Here is a 21,307-nt window from a genome sequence, read left to right as displayed (position 1 = left end):
GGATGTTCGTTGGCTGCCTGAGGTACGCACGTCTGATCACACGCGGAAGGCGGAGGAGCTGCGGGCAGCGGAATCGGCGTCATCGTTTCTTTGATCCCGCCTGTTTGGAGAGCTTGGACTGTTGTTCACTCCACGTCAATTTCCTGTTTCTGTCGCGGCGATACAGTGCCCTTAATAATAATAATATCAAGGCCTCCCACGAACTCCTACTCGGCAATGGTGTCATGTCCATTCTGAGCGCAACGAGCGTTTGACGGCCCCAACGACCACCCCTATGCGAGCTGTATTGCCGGGGCGACCCCCAACGAAGCTCCAGTCTTTCAGCACCGGGCTGTGGAATGGTCTTCGAGTCGTTGTAAGCTTTCCAGAAACGTGGATTCGAAAGTAACATGCTAGGTGTCTGACGTGTCAAGCTAATTACCTCCCGCCTTCCAGGTCTACATATCTGGCCAAGCACTGGTTATCCTCGGTGGTCCGCACAAGCTCCTACAGACGATCTATGTCGATGATACGCCGGCGCTGGAAGCTGTTGCAATAGATGAAGCTTCGGGAAAGATAGCTGTGTGCGGAGGTCCGCATGTTTTTATCTACCAACCCTATGGGATTCGGGACGAAACCCTGAAGGTGAGTGGTTGAAGACGCTGGAGCTGGATCCTGGATGATGCTAACGGCTGCGTTTTGAATAGTGGTCGCTGGTCTCTGCTTTTCTCTGCCAAGAGAATGATGATGAGACGATCTCTACGATATCATGGGGCTCCCCCGACGAGCTTCTCTTGGGAAATTCACATCTCACGCTATGGTTTCTGAACGACACACCGCGCACGATATGGAGACAGAAGCTGGCGAATCCGGTCAAATTTGCGCAATTCTCGCCCGACTCTTCCCTCATTGTCACAACCGGAGTGTATGATCGCTTTGTCAAAGTATGGAGGCGGCTGTCTTTTGGCGCCGATGATGTACGGTTCGATGTGTCGTACCTCCCGCATCCATCCGTCGTTACCGGGTTCCATTGGCGCCGGCCCTTCCATGGGGAGCAGTCGGCGCCGAATGTCTTTTACACGCTATGCGCAGACAATAAGATTCGGGTCTGGGCTGTTATCGATAACCATGCCCCAACTGCTCTACAACTTTGGACACAGATTGACATGGATGTCTCCGTCCAGCCGAGACATACCACGGGTGGGGAGAAGGCATCTCGCCGGTATGGGTTTATCATCGATAGTCGCGACTTTTGTAGTGCAACTGAGAGGGCGGTACAGCGAGGCACGGGGCATAAGGGAAACCATGTCTTAGAGCACATCATCGAGGTTGCAAATAAGAGCCCCGAGATATGTGTTGTCATCGACGGTCAGGGCCATATGTCTGCTTGGGCGCTAGAAGACGTCGGCTCCAAGGTGCGGACTGGATTGAACGTGTTTAATATTTTACATGTTGAAGGCCTGGGCTTCTCATTTCTGCGTGGGTTGCCTGCACAGGAGGATTATGCACAGATTTGCGCATTTCAAAGCGAAGATGCCGCGGATTCGCTTTCGATTCTAATCCACCACTTTGATGGGCGGATCGAATGGTTTGATTCGCAGGTCGACGTTCTATTCGATCCGGCTCCTCTCAAAGATCGAATTATCCGCAAAGCGTCTTGGACTGGGCATATCGGTCCGATCAAAAAGATTGTCCGAAATGCTGTCGGAGATACTCTTACCTCTCGTACCGACGACAACAAAGCTCTAATTTGGAAGCAAAAGTGGAGAGACAGCGACTCGAGCCTGGTCTGTAAGAGCTCACTGTTCTCCGACGATCATATCCACCGGAGCTGCGTGCTGGAGGGCGGAGATTTCCTCGTTAATCTCCACCATAATGGAATCTCCGTCTGGGATGTCCGCTCCTTTCATGCTGAGAAGCTTGCAGCCTCGACATTCGAGCTCTCAAGCAAAGCGCTTTGTGTCCTACAGATGCTTACGCCTGACAAGGATACAGGAACAGTATATATAGCGGCAATCGGAGCAGATATGAACGGCATATCTTGGGAAGTTCGACTTCCAATTGCGAGGAGGCAGTCTAATGGTGGAAGTGCCGAGAGGTGTTCCTTGAAGCAATTCTGCACCTTCAATATGGGGCTGGAAGAGGACGTTTCATACTTTCTGCCTGTCGATCCAGCGGGTCCTAGAACGCGATCGTCTGGGTTCTTCAGCCTCTTCTCGCCCGATATAGTGCTATCCTATACAGCAACCGGTGTAGTCCGCACCTGGACAGCCAAGATCGACAAAGAGAAGAGTCAGATTGAGTGGCTACTGACTTCCACAGTCGAGACTGGGATAGCAAACCCATCCCTGGCCAGCGGGAGCTCAATTAAAAAAGCCGCCCTCGTTGACGAGAACCGCACGCATTTAACAATATGGGACACAAACTGTGCGCAGCTGGAGTTTGGAGAGCACTTCTCCCAGCAAGATATCATCCGCGACTTGGATTGGACATCCACGCCCGACGCACAATCCGTTCTCGCCGTAGGGTTTCCGCACAAAGTAATCCTGCTATCACAACTCCGTTATGATTACCTCGATTCTCACCCATCTTGGACGCAAATTCGAGAGATCTGGATTCGAGATCTCACACCTCACCCCATCGGTGATTCTTGCTGGCTGAGCAGTGGCCATCTTGTCATTGGCGCAGGCAATCAGCTTTTTGTCTATGGAAACGAGATCGATGTAGCGGATCGACTAGTTTCGCAGCTCCGGATTCCGACTCGGGGTTCGCCTACTGTAGATCTTTTCGAGGTTGTGAGTCGGCTAAACGGCGCGCTCCCTGTTTTCCATCCCCAGTTTCTCGCTCAATGCATACTCAGCGGCAAGACAAACTTGGTTCATATGATACTGATGAACCTTCATCGGAAACTCAAGTTCTACACTGAGGGCGATGAGATTGACGGCTTCCTAGATATGCCTTTGAAGGACTTCTATTTCGAGCCTGATGTAAGTAGACCACAGCTGCGGCCTGTACCTCAGCTAACATGGAACAGACACCGCAGACAGCGTCTTCCAAAGAACTGCATTCGTCTTACGCAGACCTATCTCTGGAAGATGAGCCCACAGTCATGGACGAAGCCACCGCATCCATTCTCAACGAGAATCTGGCCCGGGTCCCTTTGCCGCAATTGACCAGCCAGGAGCAATTCCGCCTGGTCGACACGATTGAGTGCGTTGCCACAGTTGAGAAGCATCGGCGCTCGATGGATGGTAACGCTGCTCGCTACCTCCTGTTCTTCCGACAACACATGCTACGCAGAACCCAGGGAGTCGCGAACAAGGACACAGTTTCATGGCGAGAAATCGTCTGGGCTTTCCATAGCAATAGCCAGGAGATACTTTTGGATCTTGTATCAAGGCAGTTTGGGGGTAAACTTACCTGGAATGCGGCGCGAGAAAGTGGGATGTTCATGTGGCTAGCAAATTCTGCGACGATTGTAAGAACGGATCCGTCTCGCAGAAACATCGGCTAACAGTTTAACAGCGGGAACAACTGGAAGTAGTCGCTCGAAACGAGTACACAAAAACGGAAGAGAAGAACCCAATTGACTGTTCTCTATATTACCTTGCGCTGAAGAAGAAGAATATTCTTCAGGGCATCTGGCGCACGGCCTATTGGAACCGAGAGCAAGCCGCAACGTCAAAGCTGTTAGCAAACGATTTCAGGGAGGCTCGATGGCAGACAGCCGCATTAAAAAACGCATATGCCCTGCTTGGGAAACGAAGATTCGGTAAGGGACTCATTTTTCCCCACTGAAGTCACGGCTAACAAGACGCAGAATACGCTGCGGCATTCTTCCTTCTCGCGGATCATTTGCGAGATGCGGCGTTTGTCTGTTTAAACCAAGTTGGGGATGTTCAGCTTGCAATCGCCATCACTCGCGCGTACGAGGGAGACTACGGCCCTGTCTTGAAAGAAATCTTGGAAACCAGAGTCTTACCGGAAGCCGCTGCGGAGGGAAACCGCTGGATGGCTTCCTGGGCCTTTTGGATGCTTGGTCGTCGTGATATGGCTGTACGATCGCTTATTGTGAGTTGAATACACCTAAACACCGCTTACTTCCAGACTAATGAGTCTAGTCGTCCGTTGAATCTCTCTTACCCTCATCTCCGTCTTCCCCCGAGACTCCGGGGGCGATTTCTTTGCAGGCGAAATCTTATCTTTCCAATGACCCGGCCCTGGTCGTTCTGTACAAGCAACTGCGTGAGAAGACGCTGCAAACATTGAAAGGTGCTTCAAAAGTATCGGCTCAGGCGGAATGGAGCTTTGTCCTCCGTAATGCGCGTCTGTACACTCGGATGGGATGTGATCTTCTTGCCCTGGACCTCGTCCGCCACTGGGAATTTTTGAAGGAGCTCCCGTCCGCCCAACTAAGCAAGGACAGTACGATTAGCCTGGTTGATGGTGCCGTCGACTATCGGAAAATGCTTCGGCGAAGAAGCAGCCTCGTCGTTGCAGATATCCCAACCAAACCTAGCGTGGGAACCGAGCCGGAGCCCCAAATTGCGCAGAAGAAGCCGCAGCCGCCGCCTACCGTATTCCATGAGCCAGATGCAAACTCCCTGCTTGATAGTTTTGGGTTCTAAGTCCGGCTTTCTAAAATGGTTGATTTATCTATGTATATAGAGGGTGGCTTGGAGTTTCTTATACTCTGCTTCTAGACGGGCGACATATCTGGTGTAACAGTACTCGGTCCGCGGAGTTCAGCGTTAGCGCATCATTGTGTGAATCCTACTGAAGCTATTTCAAACTTTCATATGATAGCAGTTACTCGTGAATCATCACTCTCATCCAACCCATCAGACCCGACGAACGCCAGAGAGAACATTTTCTAGACCGCTGGTACTCCAATCTACGCCCTCCAAAGGGACAATCTCCTTCGCTGCCACCTCCGCGACAAAGTCTGATTTGCCCCAGAAGTGCCGTTCATGTTTTTTCCTCCATCCATAGCCGTCCCATTTACTTTCGGGTGCAAGTGCTCAGGATCGGGAGTCCTATGAGAAGAACCACCACCCTCACAATCAACCCTCACAAACACCTCATTCAGCGCAGGAAACATCCTCCTCCGACACTCGCTCTTCACCTCCTCCCCGCTCTCCAGCACTTCCGCAGAGACATCAATCTCCTCCTCGATAATCGGAGCATCAAGACACCCCGGTACCTCCCACAGCCGAACGACACACTTCTCTCCTTCCCGTTCCCTTTCCGCGCTATTCCCGCGGGAAAATGACGCAGACACCGAGACGTGGCTCACTTCAGAGACGGAGTAGCCCACAGACACGGGCACGGGCAGTGGAACAGGGATGGGCTGGCATACCCCGGAACGAACGTTTAGGCTGGTGCTGAACCACTCCTCTGGGTCGAGGTCGGCGGGGTGTGCGGCGGGGGAGTCTTGGTCTTGCGGTGGTGGTGGGCAGCGCGGGGTGAATGTTATTGAGATGCGGGTTGTTTGGAGGCCGAGGGTGAGGGGTGGAAGGGAGAGGATGGGGAGGAGGGGGAGGAGCTGGGTTGTGATTGTTTGTTGTTAGGATGGGCTTGGTGGAAAGAGGGAGAAGGGGCGTACTGGTGTCCAGTGCATTGCGAAGGCGCCGTCGCGGCGGGTGCTTGTATGGGATGGGGTGTGAGGAAAGTTGAAGAATAGTATGTGGATGGTTTGAATTGTGTCGGAAAACTGAAGACAATTGACAGTATGCGAAGGTGAAGGCAGACTGATTTGCTGCTCTCCACCCGGTCTTCAACTTGGAGTATTATAGCCCTCTCCAAGTGTATATTCCTGCTACCTCGCGTCCTGAGTAAATGCGTTTGCATGGCTGGGAGGAACTCAGCTCGACTTCGGCATGTCTCGAAGGCGCCGCCGTGAAGCTCGCGATGGACGCGATGGCTGACCCTCCGCGAGGAATGCAGGGACCGAAGTCGCAGTCTCTGAGATAGGGATGCGCGGGCACTTTCACATTCCTGTTTTCCCCTGTCGGTATACTTGTCGGTACACAGCGTAGCTGGTCCTGTGGACGTGTTCTTTAGAATGCAGGATGGACGTGCTTTTCAAAGTTCAGGAGATTGATAGTCTGAAGCGAGTCGTCCAGGGATGCGTGTCCAAAAGATTAAGTATTAAAGAAATGAGTTGTGATACAGGAAATTAAAGCCTAGGCCGAGCAGAGCTGGAGCTTACAACCCCAATCCTGAGAAGAGACCGCCCTTGGCCTTCGGCTGTTCACTAGCCGGCTGCTCACGGTCCTCTTCGCCATCGTCCTTCTCCTCCTCATGCTCATCGTGCTCGTCATGCTCATGCTCATCATGCCAATCATTCTCATCATGCCCCTCAGATCCATGCTCCTCATGGCCGTAATGCTCGTGGCCATCCTCATCCTCACAGATCAACCGCACAGACACAGACTCATCAAAATAGCCATCTCCAACACACCGGCTCGTAGCCTCATCCTGGCCAGGCCACAACGGAATAATAGTCAACGGGAGCCCCACGCACTCGTCGTTGGTGTAAACGCCGACAGCGTGGCACTTCCATGCCGAGTCCCTCGTGATAGGCTTCACGTCGAAGCTGTACGCGTCGATGTCGAAGGAGTGCTTCGCCGGGAGCTGCGAGCACGTGTCTGCGGTGGCGACGGTCGACTCGGAGCTCTCGACGTAGTTGCTGGGGGACTCGTCGTTGCTGCAGGCCTCATGGTAGGATATCTCGACTTTTGCGACGGCGTAGCCGTACACGGCGGGGGCGAGGGTCATTGCCGACGCGAGGAGGAGCTGCTGTGTAGCTTAGTTGACGATCATTGAGTCACTGGAGGGGCTGAGGAGGGAGAGACTTACGTTCGAGAAGTGCATCTTGTCTGTGATGGGACGGGTTGGGATTGGGGGGAATGTCGCGGACTGTTGCGTGCTCGGAGAGCGAGAAGTTGACAGAGGCATCAAGATCTACTTATACTTTCTGGTGGGTTGCGCTACGACGCGTCTGAGTATGTGAATGATTCTCTGTCGCCTTCATAGCGGAGTCCGTGATCCTCGTTGGTTAGCAAAGGCGCTGGGAATGCAGGAGGCCTCCAGCTGGGTTGATTGCGGGCTATTTTTGCGGGAGTTTGAAGGATTTCGCGCTGTTGATCCCTTGGAATGCTTGGGAAGAAGCTCAAATGGAATTCTTAAGGGATGCGGAGTCCTTGAGCAGTGAAATGTGTTCTGGCCGGGGTGTCTGTGCGGTGCCTGTGAATGCAAGGGCCTGTTCAGGAACAAAAATGCCTCCCAGCAGGAGAGGAATCCTGGACCATGTCTGGGCAGAAGCCCGGAAAGCTTGAGTTTATGGTTCTTATTTCTATGTATATTAATCAGTTCATGATACAACATTTACCGGTTGCCCTCGGATCCACGTCTCGATCGCGAGTTTCATCTTTGTCGCGTAATTGACTGCCGTCCTCTGTGATAGCCAAGCCACATGGGGTGTAGCAATAATGTTGAGATCTTTGGCGTCATCTGCCATGAGCGGTGAAGTTCCCGGACCTGCGGGCTCATCTTTGAACACATCCATCGCTGCTCCAGAAATCTTGCGCTCCCGGAGTGCCTGAACAAGAGCTTCTTCGTCCACGGTGCCGCCTCGAGAAACGTTGATCACAATAGCATGAGAAGTCATGGATTGAAACTCCCGTGTTGAGAGGTAATTCCTAGTGGAATCCATCAGTGGAACAGCGACGAAGATCACCGTACTTTGCTTGATGACAGCCTCGAAGGGAACCCTCGAGGGATCGGCCGTATTAAACGATTTGCGATCAGATATTAGCACCTTCATGCCCAGGCTCTTTGCTAACATAGCAATTCTCTTCCCTAAAATCACCATTAGTTCCATCATGTGAAAGCGCCGGACGATCCTTTATACTCACCAACGTCGCCATTGCCGATTATTCCGGCAACTTCGTCCTGGCAAGTTAGGGGTGCGCCACCGTCTTTATCGAGATAATCAAACATCAGCAGCCCTTTCTCCTTCCACCTCCCTGCCGTTGTGGCTGAATGCATGTCAAGTAATCTTCGCCGCGTAGCAAAGTACATCCCGATAGCGTGCTCGGATACAGCCTCGATGTTCGCACCGGGGCAGTTGCAAACAACAATTCCTCTTCTCCGACAGGCCTCGAGGTCAATACAATCGTACCCCGTAGCTACTATAACGATAAGCTTTAGATTGGGACTGATCTCGGAAGACAGGACGGCAGCATCAATTCGAAGAGCGGATAGAACGATTATGGAGGCATCCCCAATGCGCTCAGGGACCTGGGAGGGCCATGTCCAGTCGTGGACTGTTTGCGAATAGGTGAAATTTGCGGGGAGATCGAGTTGGGGAATCTTGAGGACCTCTCCTTGAAGGAAAACGATGTGGTGATGTGTGGCGGTCGGAAGAGGCATCTTTCAACTCTAGAGATTGTTCGAATGGCAATCAAGCCCATGTCGACGGGGCGGTTTATCAGACACATTTATGTCGTCGCGCGGTTTAGTGTCGGCTTATCGAGCCAAGCGTGGATGGCGGGACGAGCGCCCTGTGGGTGACATGATTGTGGACCACGGGCCATCGTTCAGGGACTCTCGTCAGCACATCGCGGGGGGTCGATTTAAGACCGGTCATGCGGCAAATTCAGGGTTACATCTCCCACGATCAAGGCACGAGGAATCATCAGGAGAGAGGGGAGTAACGAAGTGTACAAGAAGGCTTGTCATCATCGACACGTGGGTGTGGGCTAGTTAACTATCGCTTATCGCATGATTAGTCATTCTGGAGCTGTTGGGCTGTCTGGGCTCCCCTCGCCTTTCCTCCTCCTCCACGGTCACCGATTCCTCCTTCTGCATCCTCAGCGCGTTTTCACGATGCCTGAGTGAGCATAGAATAAGCTGAGGCTTTTGTCGACGTGCAAATACCGAAGAGCAGCCGACACAGCTGTTGATCTGATGAAATACCAGTCCATCGCCCAGCCAGGCGATACCCTCAGCAGCTCCAATATGACGTCGGCGAATGTGCCAAGGTGGAGAGACAATAATGCAGACAACGCGATACCTCCCCGGAGTTTCACCCTGCGCTCCCTGCTGGTTGGGCTTCTTATTGGTGCCCTGATCACCTTCTCGAATACCTATTTCGGTCTGCAGACCGGCTGGATCAGTACAATGGCTATGCCCTCAGCACTGATCGGGTTCTCTGTATTCAAAGTCTTCTCGAAATACCTTTCATACCCGTTCACTCCTATCGAGAATGTCCTAATACAGACGGTGGCTGGAGCGGTGGGAACGATGCCTCTAGGTTGTGGTTTCGTTGGTGTTATCCCCGCCTTGGAATTTCTCATAAGAGACGGCGAAGACGGACCGTCAGGTGACGGGGGTGTTGGAGAGGGCGGTCCTCTGAAGCTGAATGCATGGAAGTTGATTCTGTGGAGCTTGGGAGTGTGTCTTTTCGGTGTCGTTTTTGCCGTACCGCTAAGGAAAGAAGTGATTATCCGTGAGAAGTTGAAGTTCCCTAGCGGAACGGCCTCGGCCTTAATGCTCAGAGTATTGCATGGGAGTGGACAAGATGAGAAAGCGCCGGACACAAGCGTTGATCAGATACCAGCCCCGCGAGACGAGGAGGGATCTCAGGCTCCTTTGTTATCACGAGGCTTCCAAGAAAGAGAAGCTGTGCCGCAGCAGAGCGCTCTAGATCCCAATGATATGAAGCGAGACTGGAGGTCCAAAATGCGTCTTTTAGTCGGCGCGTTCGTAGTCTCTGGTGTCTATGTAAGGCTTACCCACAAGATTTCCGGACCGAGCTATATTAACGATACTAGACACTCTTCTCCTACTTTGTCCCCCAAGTCCGCGACATCCCAATCTTAGGCCTCTCACTTGCCCACAATTGGCTGTGGACCCTCAACCCGTCCCCAGCATATGTTGGGCAGGGGATTATCATGGGGCCGTCGACTTGCATGCACATGCTTTTTGGGGCTGTGCTAGGCTGGGGCATTCTGTCACCCCTTGCGAAAGCTCGCGGATGGGCTCCGGGGCCTGTGGACAGTTGGGAAGATGGAAGCAAAGCCTGGATTGTATGGGTGTCGTTGGCTATCATGCTCGCAGACTCGATCGTCAGTCTAGGCTGGTTAGTAGTGAAGCCTGCCGTGGCGGTCGCACCGAGTCTCATCAACAAGTTCGCGAATAGCCGGGCGGGCGGTTGGATTGCCCTGGGAAGCTCCAAAGTTACTAGTCGTGCCGACTATAACTACTCGGCGTTGACATCCGAAGAATCCTCAACCTCAGGCCATCTTTCCCAAACTGGATTTGTATCAAACACCGAAGAGGAGAACGATGCACCTCCATCCCAATTGATTTCCATGCGGACTGTCATCATTCTGCTTCCACTGACCTTGTTGCTAAACGTGATATGTATGCACATTGCCTTTGGCGACGTCATATCCCCCATTCTTTCAAGCCTCGCCACACTCCTTGCCGTCCTCCTTTCGGTCATGGGCGTTCGTGCTCTCGGAGAGACGGACCTCAACCCCGTCTCCGGGATCAGCAAGCTAACCCAGCTTTTGTTCTCTCTCGCCACACCATCCTCCCACTTCTCTCGACGTACGGCTCTCATCACTAATCTCCTTGCGGGTGCTGTATCCGAATCCGGCGCTCTCCAGGCTGGTGACCTGATGCAAGACCTCAAAACGGGCCACATCCTCGGCGCAAGCCCCAAAGCCCAGTTCTACGGCCAAATAATCGGCAGTCTCGTCGGTGCCGTGCTCTCCACAGCTGTATACAAGATGTACGTCAGCGTCTACGAAGTCCCAGGCCCCATGTTCCAGACACCAACCGCCTACGTCTGGATTTTCACCGCCCGCCTCGTCACAGGTCAGGGCCTACCGCCGATGGCATGGGAAGCTTCCGTGCTCGCCGGAACAGCCTTCGTAGCCGTAACCGTGCTCCGGATCGTGGCTACCTCCCCAGTCGCCAATGGCGGCCGCCCGCATGGCGTCCCGGCGCCATGGAGGTCCTGGGTTCCCGGCGGTATTGCCGTTGCCGTGGGTATCTTCAATGTGCCCTCGTTCACACTAGCCAGGGCTATCGGAGGCGTAATAGCTTGGTGGTGGGCTCGTGGACACGCAGGTGACAGCGAAGTCAAGCCCGAGACCCCGTCGACTGGCCTCCTTGCACAACGGCATCTGGGTGCAGACTCGGACGACGATGATAAGTCGACCTTGAACGGAGAGCCCATCCCACGGACAGCTGACGATGCGGACGCTGCTTCGTCGAGCGTCGTCGTCCTGGCTTCGGGATTAATCCTTGGTGAGGGGATTGTGAGTATTGTGAATCTCCTCTTAGCTAGTGGGAGTGTGCCCCATCTTTAAGGGATGAATGATTCCATTAGCACCTTATATATATCTAGAGTCACTTCAGGTAAATTTCGGACGAAATGACAATACAAAAATGGAAAACCTTTTTATAAGACGTCAAAATCTCTACTTTCGTTTATTGTTCTCGGTGTTTTCCATACCGAAAAATTAGAGCCCAAGGGGCATTGTCAAGGATAGATTATTTCTCTGGGGCCAACAGGATGCTGGGGACTGGGGTTCCACTTCCTTTCGGGCCCAAGGTGGCTAATATAACCACTCGGGTGGTACTTTACACTACTGCATTAAAGCCAATGGGGGCGTAGAACAATTGGCGGCACGAAGGGAAAACGGCGAAGTAGCAGTATCAGACAAACCAAAAAAAAATTGGTTGTATAAGTATGATTCGAGACGGTGTTGGGAAAAGAAACGGAGCATATAGTTCTCTCATACAGAAGATCTTACAAATAGGGGGTATATCCCGTTAAATGGGCATATGCACAAGCTTGTTTCAACAAATATGGGAATACAGAGCTGATTCCCGGCCTTGTTGTTTCGTTCAAAGAAGAAGCGAGTAATGAAACGTCAACGTAAAGTAGCGAGAAATGAATTGAGGGAGAAACAAACAGTGGAAATTGGGATAGAGACGGGAAGGGGGAAGGGTGGGAAGGAATCGGGTCACCGGCGCTGCCACCGGGAAATAGCAGGACGCTTTCCATGTAGGGGCAATATTATCTGTCCGTTTCCTTACCGCTCAGTTGCATCTCGGGAACGTAAATAACTGATTCAAGCGCCGTCAGATGGGGCAGGTGCTGAGCTTGGAGGGATTGCCGGGAGTGCACCTGATGGGGGTGGTGCAGCAGGGGCGGCTAGAGGACTTGAACCCGGCCCCGCAGGAGCCCGAGTATTCAAGCCAATAGCTCCACCGGCGCTGTTGCTACGTTGTCGTTGGTTGACAGCAGGCATCTCTGGCCTTTGCAGACCCGGAGATCCATACGGACCGGGGCTCATTGAACGCGGCACTTGTCGAGGCCCAGGGCCTGGGGAGTGTGACTTTGGCACTGGAGGGAATTGGGCCGGAGACATGGGGCGTTGAGGATATGATTGAGGGGCTCCGTAGTTACCCTGTGCAGGAGACTGTGGGCGGGCGGGTGACATCGGGCGTGCCGGAGACATTGGACGCGACGAAGGAGAGCTGGGCCTGCTACCATCCTGGGGGTAAAAACGCGGAGGCTGTGGCATGCGTGAAGGGCCCGGAGGTCCAGGTGGGCCGCGTGGGCCGGGCCCAGCTCCGGGTGGTCGCGCTCGTGGCTTCACGGGACGCGCCGATAGGCATGAGCGAGGAACCACTCCCTGCTGCGAACGATCCAGTCTCACACAGAGCGCCCAGCCATCATCATACTCATGCAAAAGTCGAACAAGTTGACCAGCGTGAAGTTCCAACTCATCATCCATTGAGGGGGCAAAATCTAACTGCACGCGGTGCACATTTGTCGGTATGGGAGCACCGCCAGGACTGGACGGCGGAACTGAGGCAGTAGCTGGATCAACAAGGTTGGAGTTAGGAGCTGTAGGAGCGGGGATCGACGAGGCTTCCGAGTCAGAGCTCGCAGGGCGACTAGGTAGATCTCTCTCGGTATTTGGAGAAGCTGTGGCGGCAGCGGCAGCACCAACAGCGGCGCCGGCCACTGCAGCGGCACCTGCAACGGAGCCAAGAGTCGTGCCTGACCCAGGCGCGGTAGGTCCAGAGTTTCTAGGAGACGGACCCGGGGGGGAGGCGGCAGCGGTAGGTACGGTTGACATGGGGGAGGCCTCTGCCTGCTGACTGTGGGTTGAAGGGCTAGTGATGGCAGAGACAGGAGACGAGACCTCTGCTTGGCTACCAAATGGATTGGTGGGATCACGGAAAGGGTCTCGGTTGCTCACACTGGATTGGGGCGTGTGCATCTGGGGGGTTTGGGGCGGAGAGTTCCCGGTGAGGTTGCGCGAAACGGCGGCTGTTGGTGCAGTAGCTGCTGCAGCGCTCACTGCAGATACAGGCGTGGCACCACCCTGGATCGGGGTCAAGTCTGGAGCGAACTGAGTGACGGGTCGCACATTAAGCTGAGGGGGATTGGCTTGGGCCATATGCGCGAGTGTTGGCGAAAGCGCTTGTTGCTTTGGTGGATTGTAGGTTCCGTATGACTTCTCGTTTGCTACATCGTTTTCTTCCAGCTCTTGGCCTTGTTGTTGTTTCTTCTTCTTCCGGATGAAGAAAAAGATCAGGCCAGCAATCAAGCCGACAACGAATATCACGCCCACAGCGACGCCTGCCTTGGCACCCGCCGATAGACCATTGGAGCCAGAGTCCGCCTCAACGGCCGATGGAGAGCCTGTTGGGGTGAGAGCAGATGTGGTGGTGCTGCCGGACGTAATTGTGGATAAGGCGGTATTTGTGGTTGACGTTGTCTCATCTTTCGTTGTTGTCGTAGGCTCAATGGTCTTGGATGTAGTACGAGACGGCTGTTCCTTGGTTGTGGTCTCGTCTTCGTTTGAGTGCGTTTTCGTGTGCGTTGGCTTTGGTTCCTCGTCTGTGCTCGTTCGAGTTGGCCGAACAGGCTCGCCAACGCCAACGTCGGTCCTTGTAGCTGGTGGGTCATCCTGCCCCTCCGTTGAGTAGCCACCTACGGGTCCATCAAAAGTCGGCTCTGCTGTGACATAGATTGTGATCCCATCCGGGTCTCGATCCTCCAGATGGGCTCTATGATCATGATGACCGTGTGCATGTACCATCTTTGGAGCTCTGTTGGTAATGTCACGTCCTTCGTCGACACGCTATGTACTGGGGTAAGAGGAATCCTCAAACAAGAGACATCTGCGAGGCTATTCGGCTTATGGATCTTCTAACCCGGGTTTCGATAGTCGGCTTCGCTTATAGGATGGAGTGAATCGAGAGTGATGGAATCGCCAGTAAAATTGCAGATGTTGGCTGTACCGTACTGCGAAAGCGATCGGACGCGTTTCTAAGCAAAAGGGCGCAAGCGCGTTCTAAGGAATGTGAGGTGAAGGAAAGGAACGTTAAGTATGTGTGTATACTCGACGACGGTTGCGAAACAACCGAAGCTGATAAAGAGTGACGAGCTTCCAGGCCGCGAGAATGAAAGGAGGGAGGAGAAGAGAAGGAAGAATCGCAGGGCCCCGCGAATCGGGAGAAAGAAGGGAGGGTCGAGAGAAGTGAGATGAAAGAGGACGGGCTGAGCCTGCGCCGGCAAGGATCATGAGCAATTCTTGTGATGAGAAGCAGGAACGCTGAGGGATGGCACCACGGCCTTACGCGTATTTACCAAAATTACGAGCCCGCGGGAGAGAAACGAAATGAGATCAAACCTTGTCCGTCCGCGATATCCAATCACACTGTCAGGTCCACCACAATGGCCGCACCCAGTGCTACCCACGCTAACCATGAGGGGTTAAGGTTCTGGAGTTGCCCCTCCAGTCCAGGACCCGAGCCGTTTTGGTTGGACCAAGTCAGATACGGTGCCTGGTTTTGGTATGGTAACCTCGGACATGAGGGACCGTCATCAACGCGGTTCACACGAGATCAAACCTTGGAAGCCAACAAAACAATCTGAAGCGAGATTTTTCAGTGGTGCAATTTGCGCTATTTTTGGCCCATGGAATTCTTTCGGGGAATTATTCATCGCTGGCCTGAGGAGAACACCAGCTTTGCACGTGCTGTCCTGGACGACAAAGGGCAAACTCCCCTCGCTCTCTGTCCCACGCTTCCCCCGAAAGCATGGATCGAGATCGCTGAACCTCGAGTTTCCAGGCAAGTCTCAAGGTTCGGCGACCACTGACATTCTGGTTGAGACACCTTCTCCTCCTCGGTTCGCTGTGCTGATTCGCCCGAGAAACGAGGATTTGTGCGAATAATAATCATAGTCTAGCGTGACATGGCTTCATTAAATTTGTGTCAGAACAAGAACCAGATTCTTCATCTACCTCGTTCAGTTCCCCTTTTACCGGCCATCCTGACCACATATCGTTCTCTTCGCCTCAAATGAGAGGTCGTGTCATCATTGACACTTCCCTTGAGTCCCGGCCTCTGCCTTCTCGTTGCGACAACGTGCAGTCAGCCTTGCCCAATAATGTCTCGGCTTGAAATTGACGAGAGGTGTCACCCCAAGTTGACTTCGGGTCAAGATGAAACAGGCCGGCGAGACTTGGCGGCGCATTTGCTTCGGGCGCAATGGTCCCCTGATACTCAGCCACTCCGCCCGAGGTTTGTCAGAAGGCGGTGATTCACTGGAGACTTCATGAAGACTGGAGACTTCATGAAGCATCGTTGACTGCAGCTCGACCAATAATCGTGAGCATAAGGCTGAGCCTCCTGGGAGACTGATTTTCTGTGACGTTGTGATGCTTCCACTTTCAACTCCCTGATGGATTGGGAATCCCTCAACTGGAAAAATAGGGATGTTGGAGGGCCTTCGCAACTCTTAGAACTCATCGAAATCATTGCTGCTAAAAGAATCAATGATGAACATACCTCGGCGGCAGAGATGCGCTGGCTACTCTCATAACGAACTAGCTTGCTCACAAGGTCACGGCCTTTCGAAGATGCTCCCTGAATGACCTCGTCCCAGCGCTTCGCTGGGTACTTGTGGAACTCAATTTTACCCCAATCTGGTAGCCTCTCGGTCTCCTGAGTCACGTCAGAATGTCCTGGAGTGTAAAAGGGATCCCAGTTAGAATGACTTACGGGCCAGATACTTGCATCTGGTGTTCCTAGGGTGGTGAATATAGACTGAATGAGCGACAGGTCACTCCCAACTGGGCCGGCATCAAAGAGTTGTTTATGTCCCACCGCCACTGCCTCTGCAACAACACATCCTGCAGCCCACAAGTCAAGAGTTACCCCGTACCCTTTGAACCCGAAGAGAACCTCTGGCGGACGGTAGCATGTCGTCCCTACGTCAGTGATCTTTTTCTCAGCGGGCTCGGCCCCGATAGTTCCTTTGCGCCAGGCAATCCCGAAGTCGGCCAAGTAAGCTGGGCCGCTAGGTGAATCAAGCAGGATATTGGCAGGTTTGATATCCCGGTGTATCACTCCGATCCTATGGAGTGACTCCAGCGCGCTGAATATATCTCGTAGGATAGATCTTGTTTGTGCTGCCGTTAAGGTACCTTGACGCAACAATGTTTCAAAATCATGTCTCTTGAAAGGAAACACGAGGACGAATCGGCCTCCATCAAGCTTGAATGTCTCCAGTAGTGGAATGACATGATCACTTGCTACCTCGCGCAACAATTGTGCTTCGCGCTTAGCATCATGTGGTGCTTCTAGTAGATGAGGGATCGTGATCTTCAATGCAACAAGTGTTCCGCCTTCGTCCTTCGCTCTATATATAGTAGAATGGAGGCCATCGAAATGATGGAGACATGCATTATACTTGCCAATATTCTCACTAGTGCCCCAGCCAATGGCGCTGGTATCATTACCTGGCTCCGCAGGTACAAGATGAGAGGGCTCCGACGCAGTAGCCTCTGCTGCATCGATTGCTTTTTGGCAGAGCAAGTCGTACTCTTCCTATCCACATTTAGCGTTCTGGATAAGAGATACTTGCCCAAAAATGCAGACGGACTCTTGACGTAGCTTGATCATATGCGACGCTCTCTAGTCTTCTCGCTTGGGTTTGTGCTTCCGCGAACGCAGCAGGGGACGAAGTACGTTGGTAAATAGTGGTTCTTGTGAGAAACATCAGTCTGCCCCCGTTGAGAGTCTCCGGAGCACTCACAGAGACTGAACGGCTCTCAACCGATCAGTAAAACTGAGAGCCTTTTTCCAATCCATGGCGAGAGAAAATGCCAAGGGCGTTGACGAGACGATGGCGGGGGAAGTTTTGGGGCATGAGATCCGATGGATCCTAAAATCCACACTCAAACCTCAAAGTTCCTCTCCGAAAACCCTCAGTCTACTTGGGAGGATGAAATAGATAATCTGAGCACACCAATGTTTTCTGGAGAACATGTGACCCTGGCCGTGACCCGTTTAGCTTAGTCATAACCTTCCCCGGCTTCATCATCGTCATCACCATTGCTCCCTTCGACTTACGCCGGTGGAAACATCAGTCTGCTCCGCCCGCTTCTTCTTTGTTGCTCGACTCAATTAGTCTTGTTTTGATTATTTGACGAGATTTTTTATTATGCGCCTCTCCGAGGGTAGCTTTCCCTTAGTGTTTTTTGAGTAGCAATGGATCTTGCCCGGCAGGAGTATCCAGCGTTGCTGGTATGGTCAACTCAACTCCCAGTCCTCCGGCCCTTCCCGCTTGCAATCCGTTTCAATCATGACTTATCTAGTTTCACGTCATTATACTTACTCTTTGCTCTAGGCTTCTTTACAGCCAAGCCAAGCGGCTACTGTCCTCGCCGATCGTGTTCGCGTCATTAACAAGGTTAATACAGATATCGCGGATTGGCTGCAGGTACGTGCCTTTCCAGAGGCCTGCGTCACAGTTGGGATTGTGCCGGGCTAACTTTAAATATTTACATTAGGAACGTCGCCGCGTAGAAGAAGCCTATGCGCAAGGGCTAAGGAAACTCGCCCATCGGCCCCAGTTGGACAATGCAGCTATATTGGGGTAAGGCTGACTACCCACTATCCCTACTTGCTTCTTCACAACCCCCAACGCAACGCCGCCGGCTACAGCATGACTGACAGTAATCGTTCATTATAATTACAGGATTTTCCAGATACCATGGCAGCGCATCATTAATTCAGTCGAAATGGTGGCTAGCTCGCATGAAACTTTCGCACAGAAGATCGACGAGGACGTCGAACGACCGTTGAGGGAGTACAACACCAAGAATAAGCAACTCGCCTCGATGCCTGGAGTTCAAAATGACCTTAGTGGCCTCGCAAAAAATCTCGAAACTGCACAGAAGAAAGTGGACAAGGCTAAGGAGAAGGGCCCGAAAGGTGCGGATAAGTTAGCTAGTGCTGCGGCTGCTGCCCAGGAGGTGAATCAACAATGGGACTCAAGAGCGCCATTCGTTTTCGAACAACTTCAGGCCGCGGATGAGAGCCGACTTAGCCACCTCCGAGATGTCTTAACCCAACTGGAAACCCACGAGTCGGATCAGATCGAGCGCTGTCGCCAGGCGGCGGAAAGCTGCCTGAACGTTCTTCTTAATGTGGAGACCGCAGATGAGATCAAAACCTTTGCGGCAAAGATGAACGGAGGGCGGCCAGTTGCACCGCTTCGTCAACAGACATCACCTACTCTATCATCGCCTCTTCCACCTCCACCACGCATTCAGGATGATGCTGCTAGTCAACGTTCTGAGAGTTCGGGCCGGATAAGGCCACCTCTTGGTGGGTTTTAACAAGGCTTTGTGCTTTTGCTCATACAAGCCTAATTATACTAACTTCCGCTCCAGTTCCTGAATCTCGACACGGGACGGCTTTTGGTGGTCTTCGGAGGCTGGGCACAGTTATGAATAGGAGGAAGAGCGTGATTCTTCCTTCTGGGGGGCCGCCATCAGAGAAGAAGTATCGTAGTCCATTCTCCTTCAAGAGGGGTGATTCCCGTGATATGCAGATACCAGAAGACCATCAGTTAGAGCGCCCAGGGACCGCACTTACCACACAAGACAGTTACCGCGAACCCACTCATCTTCCAAGTCAGTCCAGCGAGCGGCAAAGCCATGATCACATATCGTCGGGCTCTGCGCCCCAAGCTGCACGTGATACTGTGAACGGATTAGCATCTGAGGAACATCCGGCTGTGACAGCCTCCACGGAAACGGGGGCAAGTGAAGTAAGATCCTTCAGATCAGCCATCGTCGCTTTGAGAGGACCCTAAGATCTAATGCTCGAGTTTAGCCGCGAGTGAACTCGGAGGGTTTCTCACAACGCCCACAAATCATTGATGAGATCACACTCGCTCAACGCGACGCATCTGGGTAAATATAACTGCAGGCTAATGAAAGCGAAGGGGGAAGCTGACGGGGCTACAGACAAGAGGAGCCCGGCTTAAATTTGACCATCCGAGACCAGCCGATTCCTGAAGACGAAAGCCAAGCTAAACGAGCACTGGATGATATGGCTAATCAGTTAAGACTGGTGGGTGCCTTGGAGGCTAGTAGTTTGCTTCGTCTCTAATACCCTTTATAGCAAGCCCAGCAAAGCGGAATCAGGCGAAACGCAGGCACTATACGTGGACGACGCGATGTCCGCAATACGGTCTTCATTCCCACTACACCTACGCAGGGCAATACCGTCCCCGGTCTAACTATGGCGCAAGACAGCTCCGAGCCTGCCTCTCCTAGCTCGCCAGCGAAACATACTGCTTCACCTAGCAACGCTACAGATGAGCACGCGTTGTCAGATACAACTTCAATTCGATCATCACACACCTTGCACAGCATCTCAGGCCCGGTTGCACATCCTGAGCTACATGAGCCAGGACTGAATGCTTCAATAATAGAAACGGTCAACGCTTGGTTCTCAGAAGGTACGGCAACCAAATCATTTGTTGTCGGTGAGCTTGCGCTAGCGTTCAATGGGGTCTCCGAGGCTTCAGTGGAGAAAGCACGAGTACGTCTGAATAATTTCCAAGTGTTGGAAAAGGTGGCCGCGAACCCTCATTTCACACGCGAGGTGAAGAACCAAGATCAGTCAGACGACAAAACAGGCGAATACGACGTCATCCTGTCCAACATCACTCGTCCTGCCCCAACTGTGGCGTTCAAGTACCAGGTCCACATTAATCCAGAGGATATATCCGCCCTCTGCCCGGTCATTTTCAAGCCAGCTTGGAATATAGAAGAGTTCCAAGCTAGCGTTATAATATTCTACTCCTTAAACCCTTCGTTCGCATCCTCGGTATCAAAAGATTCTATCACCCTTACGAATTTAGTTCTCACCGTTAATTTGGACACTTCGCCCCAAGAGGACCGAGAGGTGGCCCACGCTACCAGCGCTGTGATGTATCCCAACACTGGAGCAGCTTTTCGCCGCAAGCAATCCGCAGTGATTTGGAAAATCCCAGAGTTCGAGGTGAACCGAGGGTCGGACGGAAAACTACTAGTCCGCTTTTCAACAGCTAACAGCTGGCCTCAGAAGGGGAAAGTTGAAGCGAAATTCGAGGTTCGCACACCAGATGCTGGATCCCGGCTGGGGATCAGTACTACTTCTCGAACGGGATCCGATCCTTTCGCCGACGAGACGAACCCGGCTCAATGGAAAGACGTTCCAACACTACGCAAGCTGACTGCTGGGAAGTACATCTCTTCCTAGCTTATAATTACCACGCTGAATCTAAACCCCTCAAGGGGACCGTGTCCCCGGCGCTCCCGACAACTTCGTGGACACACTGCAGGGGCCCCTGTCATTGTTGATTCTTCTGCCATCTATTTATTTGCCGCATGATTTTATCGACAGCACATGGGCATTGGTTCCAGAGTTCTTGCCAGTACATACTATCACTTCAATTTTGTACGAACACCTTCTACCTCCCGTATCTACCCTTTCTTTCGCTTACTCTCTGTATTTTTTTTCCTTCCATGCTGTCTATCTCTCTGATGCGGTGTTATATGTTACCCAATAGCTGCCTCCCTACCCATGTTGATACATTAAACTATCATGTCACCTCCTTCTCCTTTTTCTCTTTCCTGTTTCCGCCGTTTTAGCTGTCGTGCTGCTCACATTGGCAACATACCATGAGTTTGCCACAACATTGTGTCTGTAAATAAGCCGTGGCGATCCGTGACTCTTGGTGCCTTACAAGCATTTTATCTATCGGTATCAATCATACTCGAGTACGAAAGCCACTTTGATTTGGATATTTGCCTTCCGTCCCTTTCACCGATGGTGATTTGTGAACTAGGTGTACCAAAGCGAGATACTGGCATCTTCCCAATGCATGGTACACATACACACCAATTATATAGTTCTGAAAATCAGCAATGCAAAGGAG

The 21,307-nt window shown here is 52.5% G+C and overlaps 9 protein-coding genes across 9 annotated transcripts; 4 read left to right on the top strand and 5 right to left on the bottom strand.

Moving 5' to 3' along the window:
- Positions 1-106: 106 nt before the first annotated feature.
- BJX67DRAFT_26623 (WD repeat protein) lies at positions 107-4,740 on the top strand. The gene is made up of 7 exons (XM_071026432.1): positions 107-355; positions 436-624; positions 687-2,966; positions 3,014-3,457; positions 3,505-3,751; positions 3,800-4,050; positions 4,101-4,740. The coding sequence occupies exons 1-7, from the start codon at positions 275-277 to the stop codon at positions 4,605-4,607; spliced, it is 3,999 nt and encodes a 1,332-aa protein (XP_070888313.1). The 5' UTR covers positions 107-274; the 3' UTR covers positions 4,608-4,740.
- A 133-nt stretch (positions 4,741-4,873) lies between these two features.
- On the bottom strand, positions 4,874-5,599 carry BJX67DRAFT_379353 (uncharacterized protein; the record flags this gene model as incomplete). Its single annotated transcript, XM_071032546.1, has 2 exons — positions 4,874-5,524; positions 5,585-5,599. 2 exons carry the CDS (start codon positions 5,597-5,599, stop codon positions 4,874-4,876), a joined length of 666 nt encoding a protein of 221 aa, XP_070888312.1.
- A 587-nt stretch (positions 5,600-6,186) lies between these two features.
- Positions 6,187-6,855, bottom strand: ccpA (the record flags this gene model as incomplete). Its single annotated transcript, XM_071032545.1, has 2 exons — positions 6,187-6,780; positions 6,841-6,855. The coding sequence occupies 2 exons, from the start codon at positions 6,853-6,855 to the stop codon at positions 6,187-6,189; spliced, it is 609 nt and encodes a 202-aa protein (XP_070888311.1).
- Positions 6,856-7,274: 419 nt separating this feature from the next.
- Positions 7,275-8,773, bottom strand: BJX67DRAFT_26597 (D-isomer specific 2-hydroxyacid dehydrogenase family protein). The gene is made up of 2 exons (XM_071026427.1): positions 7,899-8,773; positions 7,275-7,842 (listed from the first exon to the last, which is right to left on the bottom strand). Exons 1-2 carry the CDS (start codon positions 8,413-8,415, stop codon positions 7,355-7,357), a joined length of 1,005 nt encoding a protein of 334 aa, XP_070888310.1. The 5' UTR covers positions 8,416-8,773; the 3' UTR covers positions 7,275-7,354.
- Positions 8,685-11,455, top strand: BJX67DRAFT_26593 (OPT family oligopeptide transporter). The gene is made up of 2 exons (XM_071026426.1): positions 8,685-9,768; positions 9,819-11,455. The coding sequence occupies exons 1-2, from the start codon at positions 8,953-8,955 to the stop codon at positions 11,364-11,366; spliced, it is 2,364 nt and encodes a 787-aa protein (XP_070888309.1). The 5' UTR covers positions 8,685-8,952; the 3' UTR covers positions 11,367-11,455.
- A 12-nt stretch (positions 11,456-11,467) lies between these two features.
- Positions 11,468-14,632, bottom strand: BJX67DRAFT_348135 (SH3 domain protein). Its single transcript, XM_071028625.1, has one exon. It carries the CDS (start codon positions 14,118-14,120, stop codon positions 12,135-12,137), a length of 1,986 nt encoding a protein of 661 aa, XP_070888308.1. The 5' UTR covers positions 14,121-14,632; the 3' UTR covers positions 11,468-12,134.
- BJX67DRAFT_348134 (uncharacterized protein) lies at positions 14,609-15,898 on the top strand. The gene has a single exon (XM_071028624.1). It carries the CDS (start codon positions 14,880-14,882, stop codon positions 15,258-15,260), a length of 381 nt encoding a protein of 126 aa, XP_070888307.1. The 5' UTR covers positions 14,609-14,879; the 3' UTR covers positions 15,261-15,898.
- BJX67DRAFT_379348 (putative cell division protein kinase (Ctk1)) lies at positions 15,786-17,181 on the bottom strand (the record flags this gene model as incomplete). Its single annotated transcript, XM_071032544.1, has 5 exons — positions 15,786-15,815; positions 15,877-16,032; positions 16,090-16,917; positions 16,973-17,075; positions 17,126-17,181. The coding sequence occupies 5 exons, from the start codon at positions 17,179-17,181 to the stop codon at positions 15,786-15,788; spliced, it is 1,173 nt and encodes a 390-aa protein (XP_070888306.1).
- A 264-nt stretch (positions 17,182-17,445) lies between these two features.
- Positions 17,446-21,029, top strand: BJX67DRAFT_26441 (uncharacterized protein). Its single transcript, XM_071026407.1, has 8 exons — positions 17,446-17,616; positions 17,720-17,812; positions 17,883-17,968; positions 18,071-18,702; positions 18,768-19,147; positions 19,213-19,292; positions 19,347-19,452; positions 19,504-21,029. Exons 1-8 carry the CDS (start codon positions 17,581-17,583, stop codon positions 20,626-20,628), a joined length of 2,538 nt encoding a protein of 845 aa, XP_070888305.1. The 5' UTR covers positions 17,446-17,580; the 3' UTR covers positions 20,629-21,029.
- The last annotated feature ends 278 nt before the right edge of the window (positions 21,030-21,307 follow it).

Source organism: Aspergillus lucknowensis, assembly GCF_044049455.1.
Source record: "Aspergillus lucknowensis strain CBS 449.75 chromosome Unknown BJX67scaffold_10, whole genome shotgun sequence".
NCBI classification, from domain to species: Eukaryota; Fungi; Ascomycota; class Eurotiomycetes; order Eurotiales; family Aspergillaceae; genus Aspergillus; species Aspergillus lucknowensis.
The sequence above is the reverse complement of the archived record's forward strand: the minus strand, read 5'-3'. Positions and strand labels throughout refer to the sequence as shown.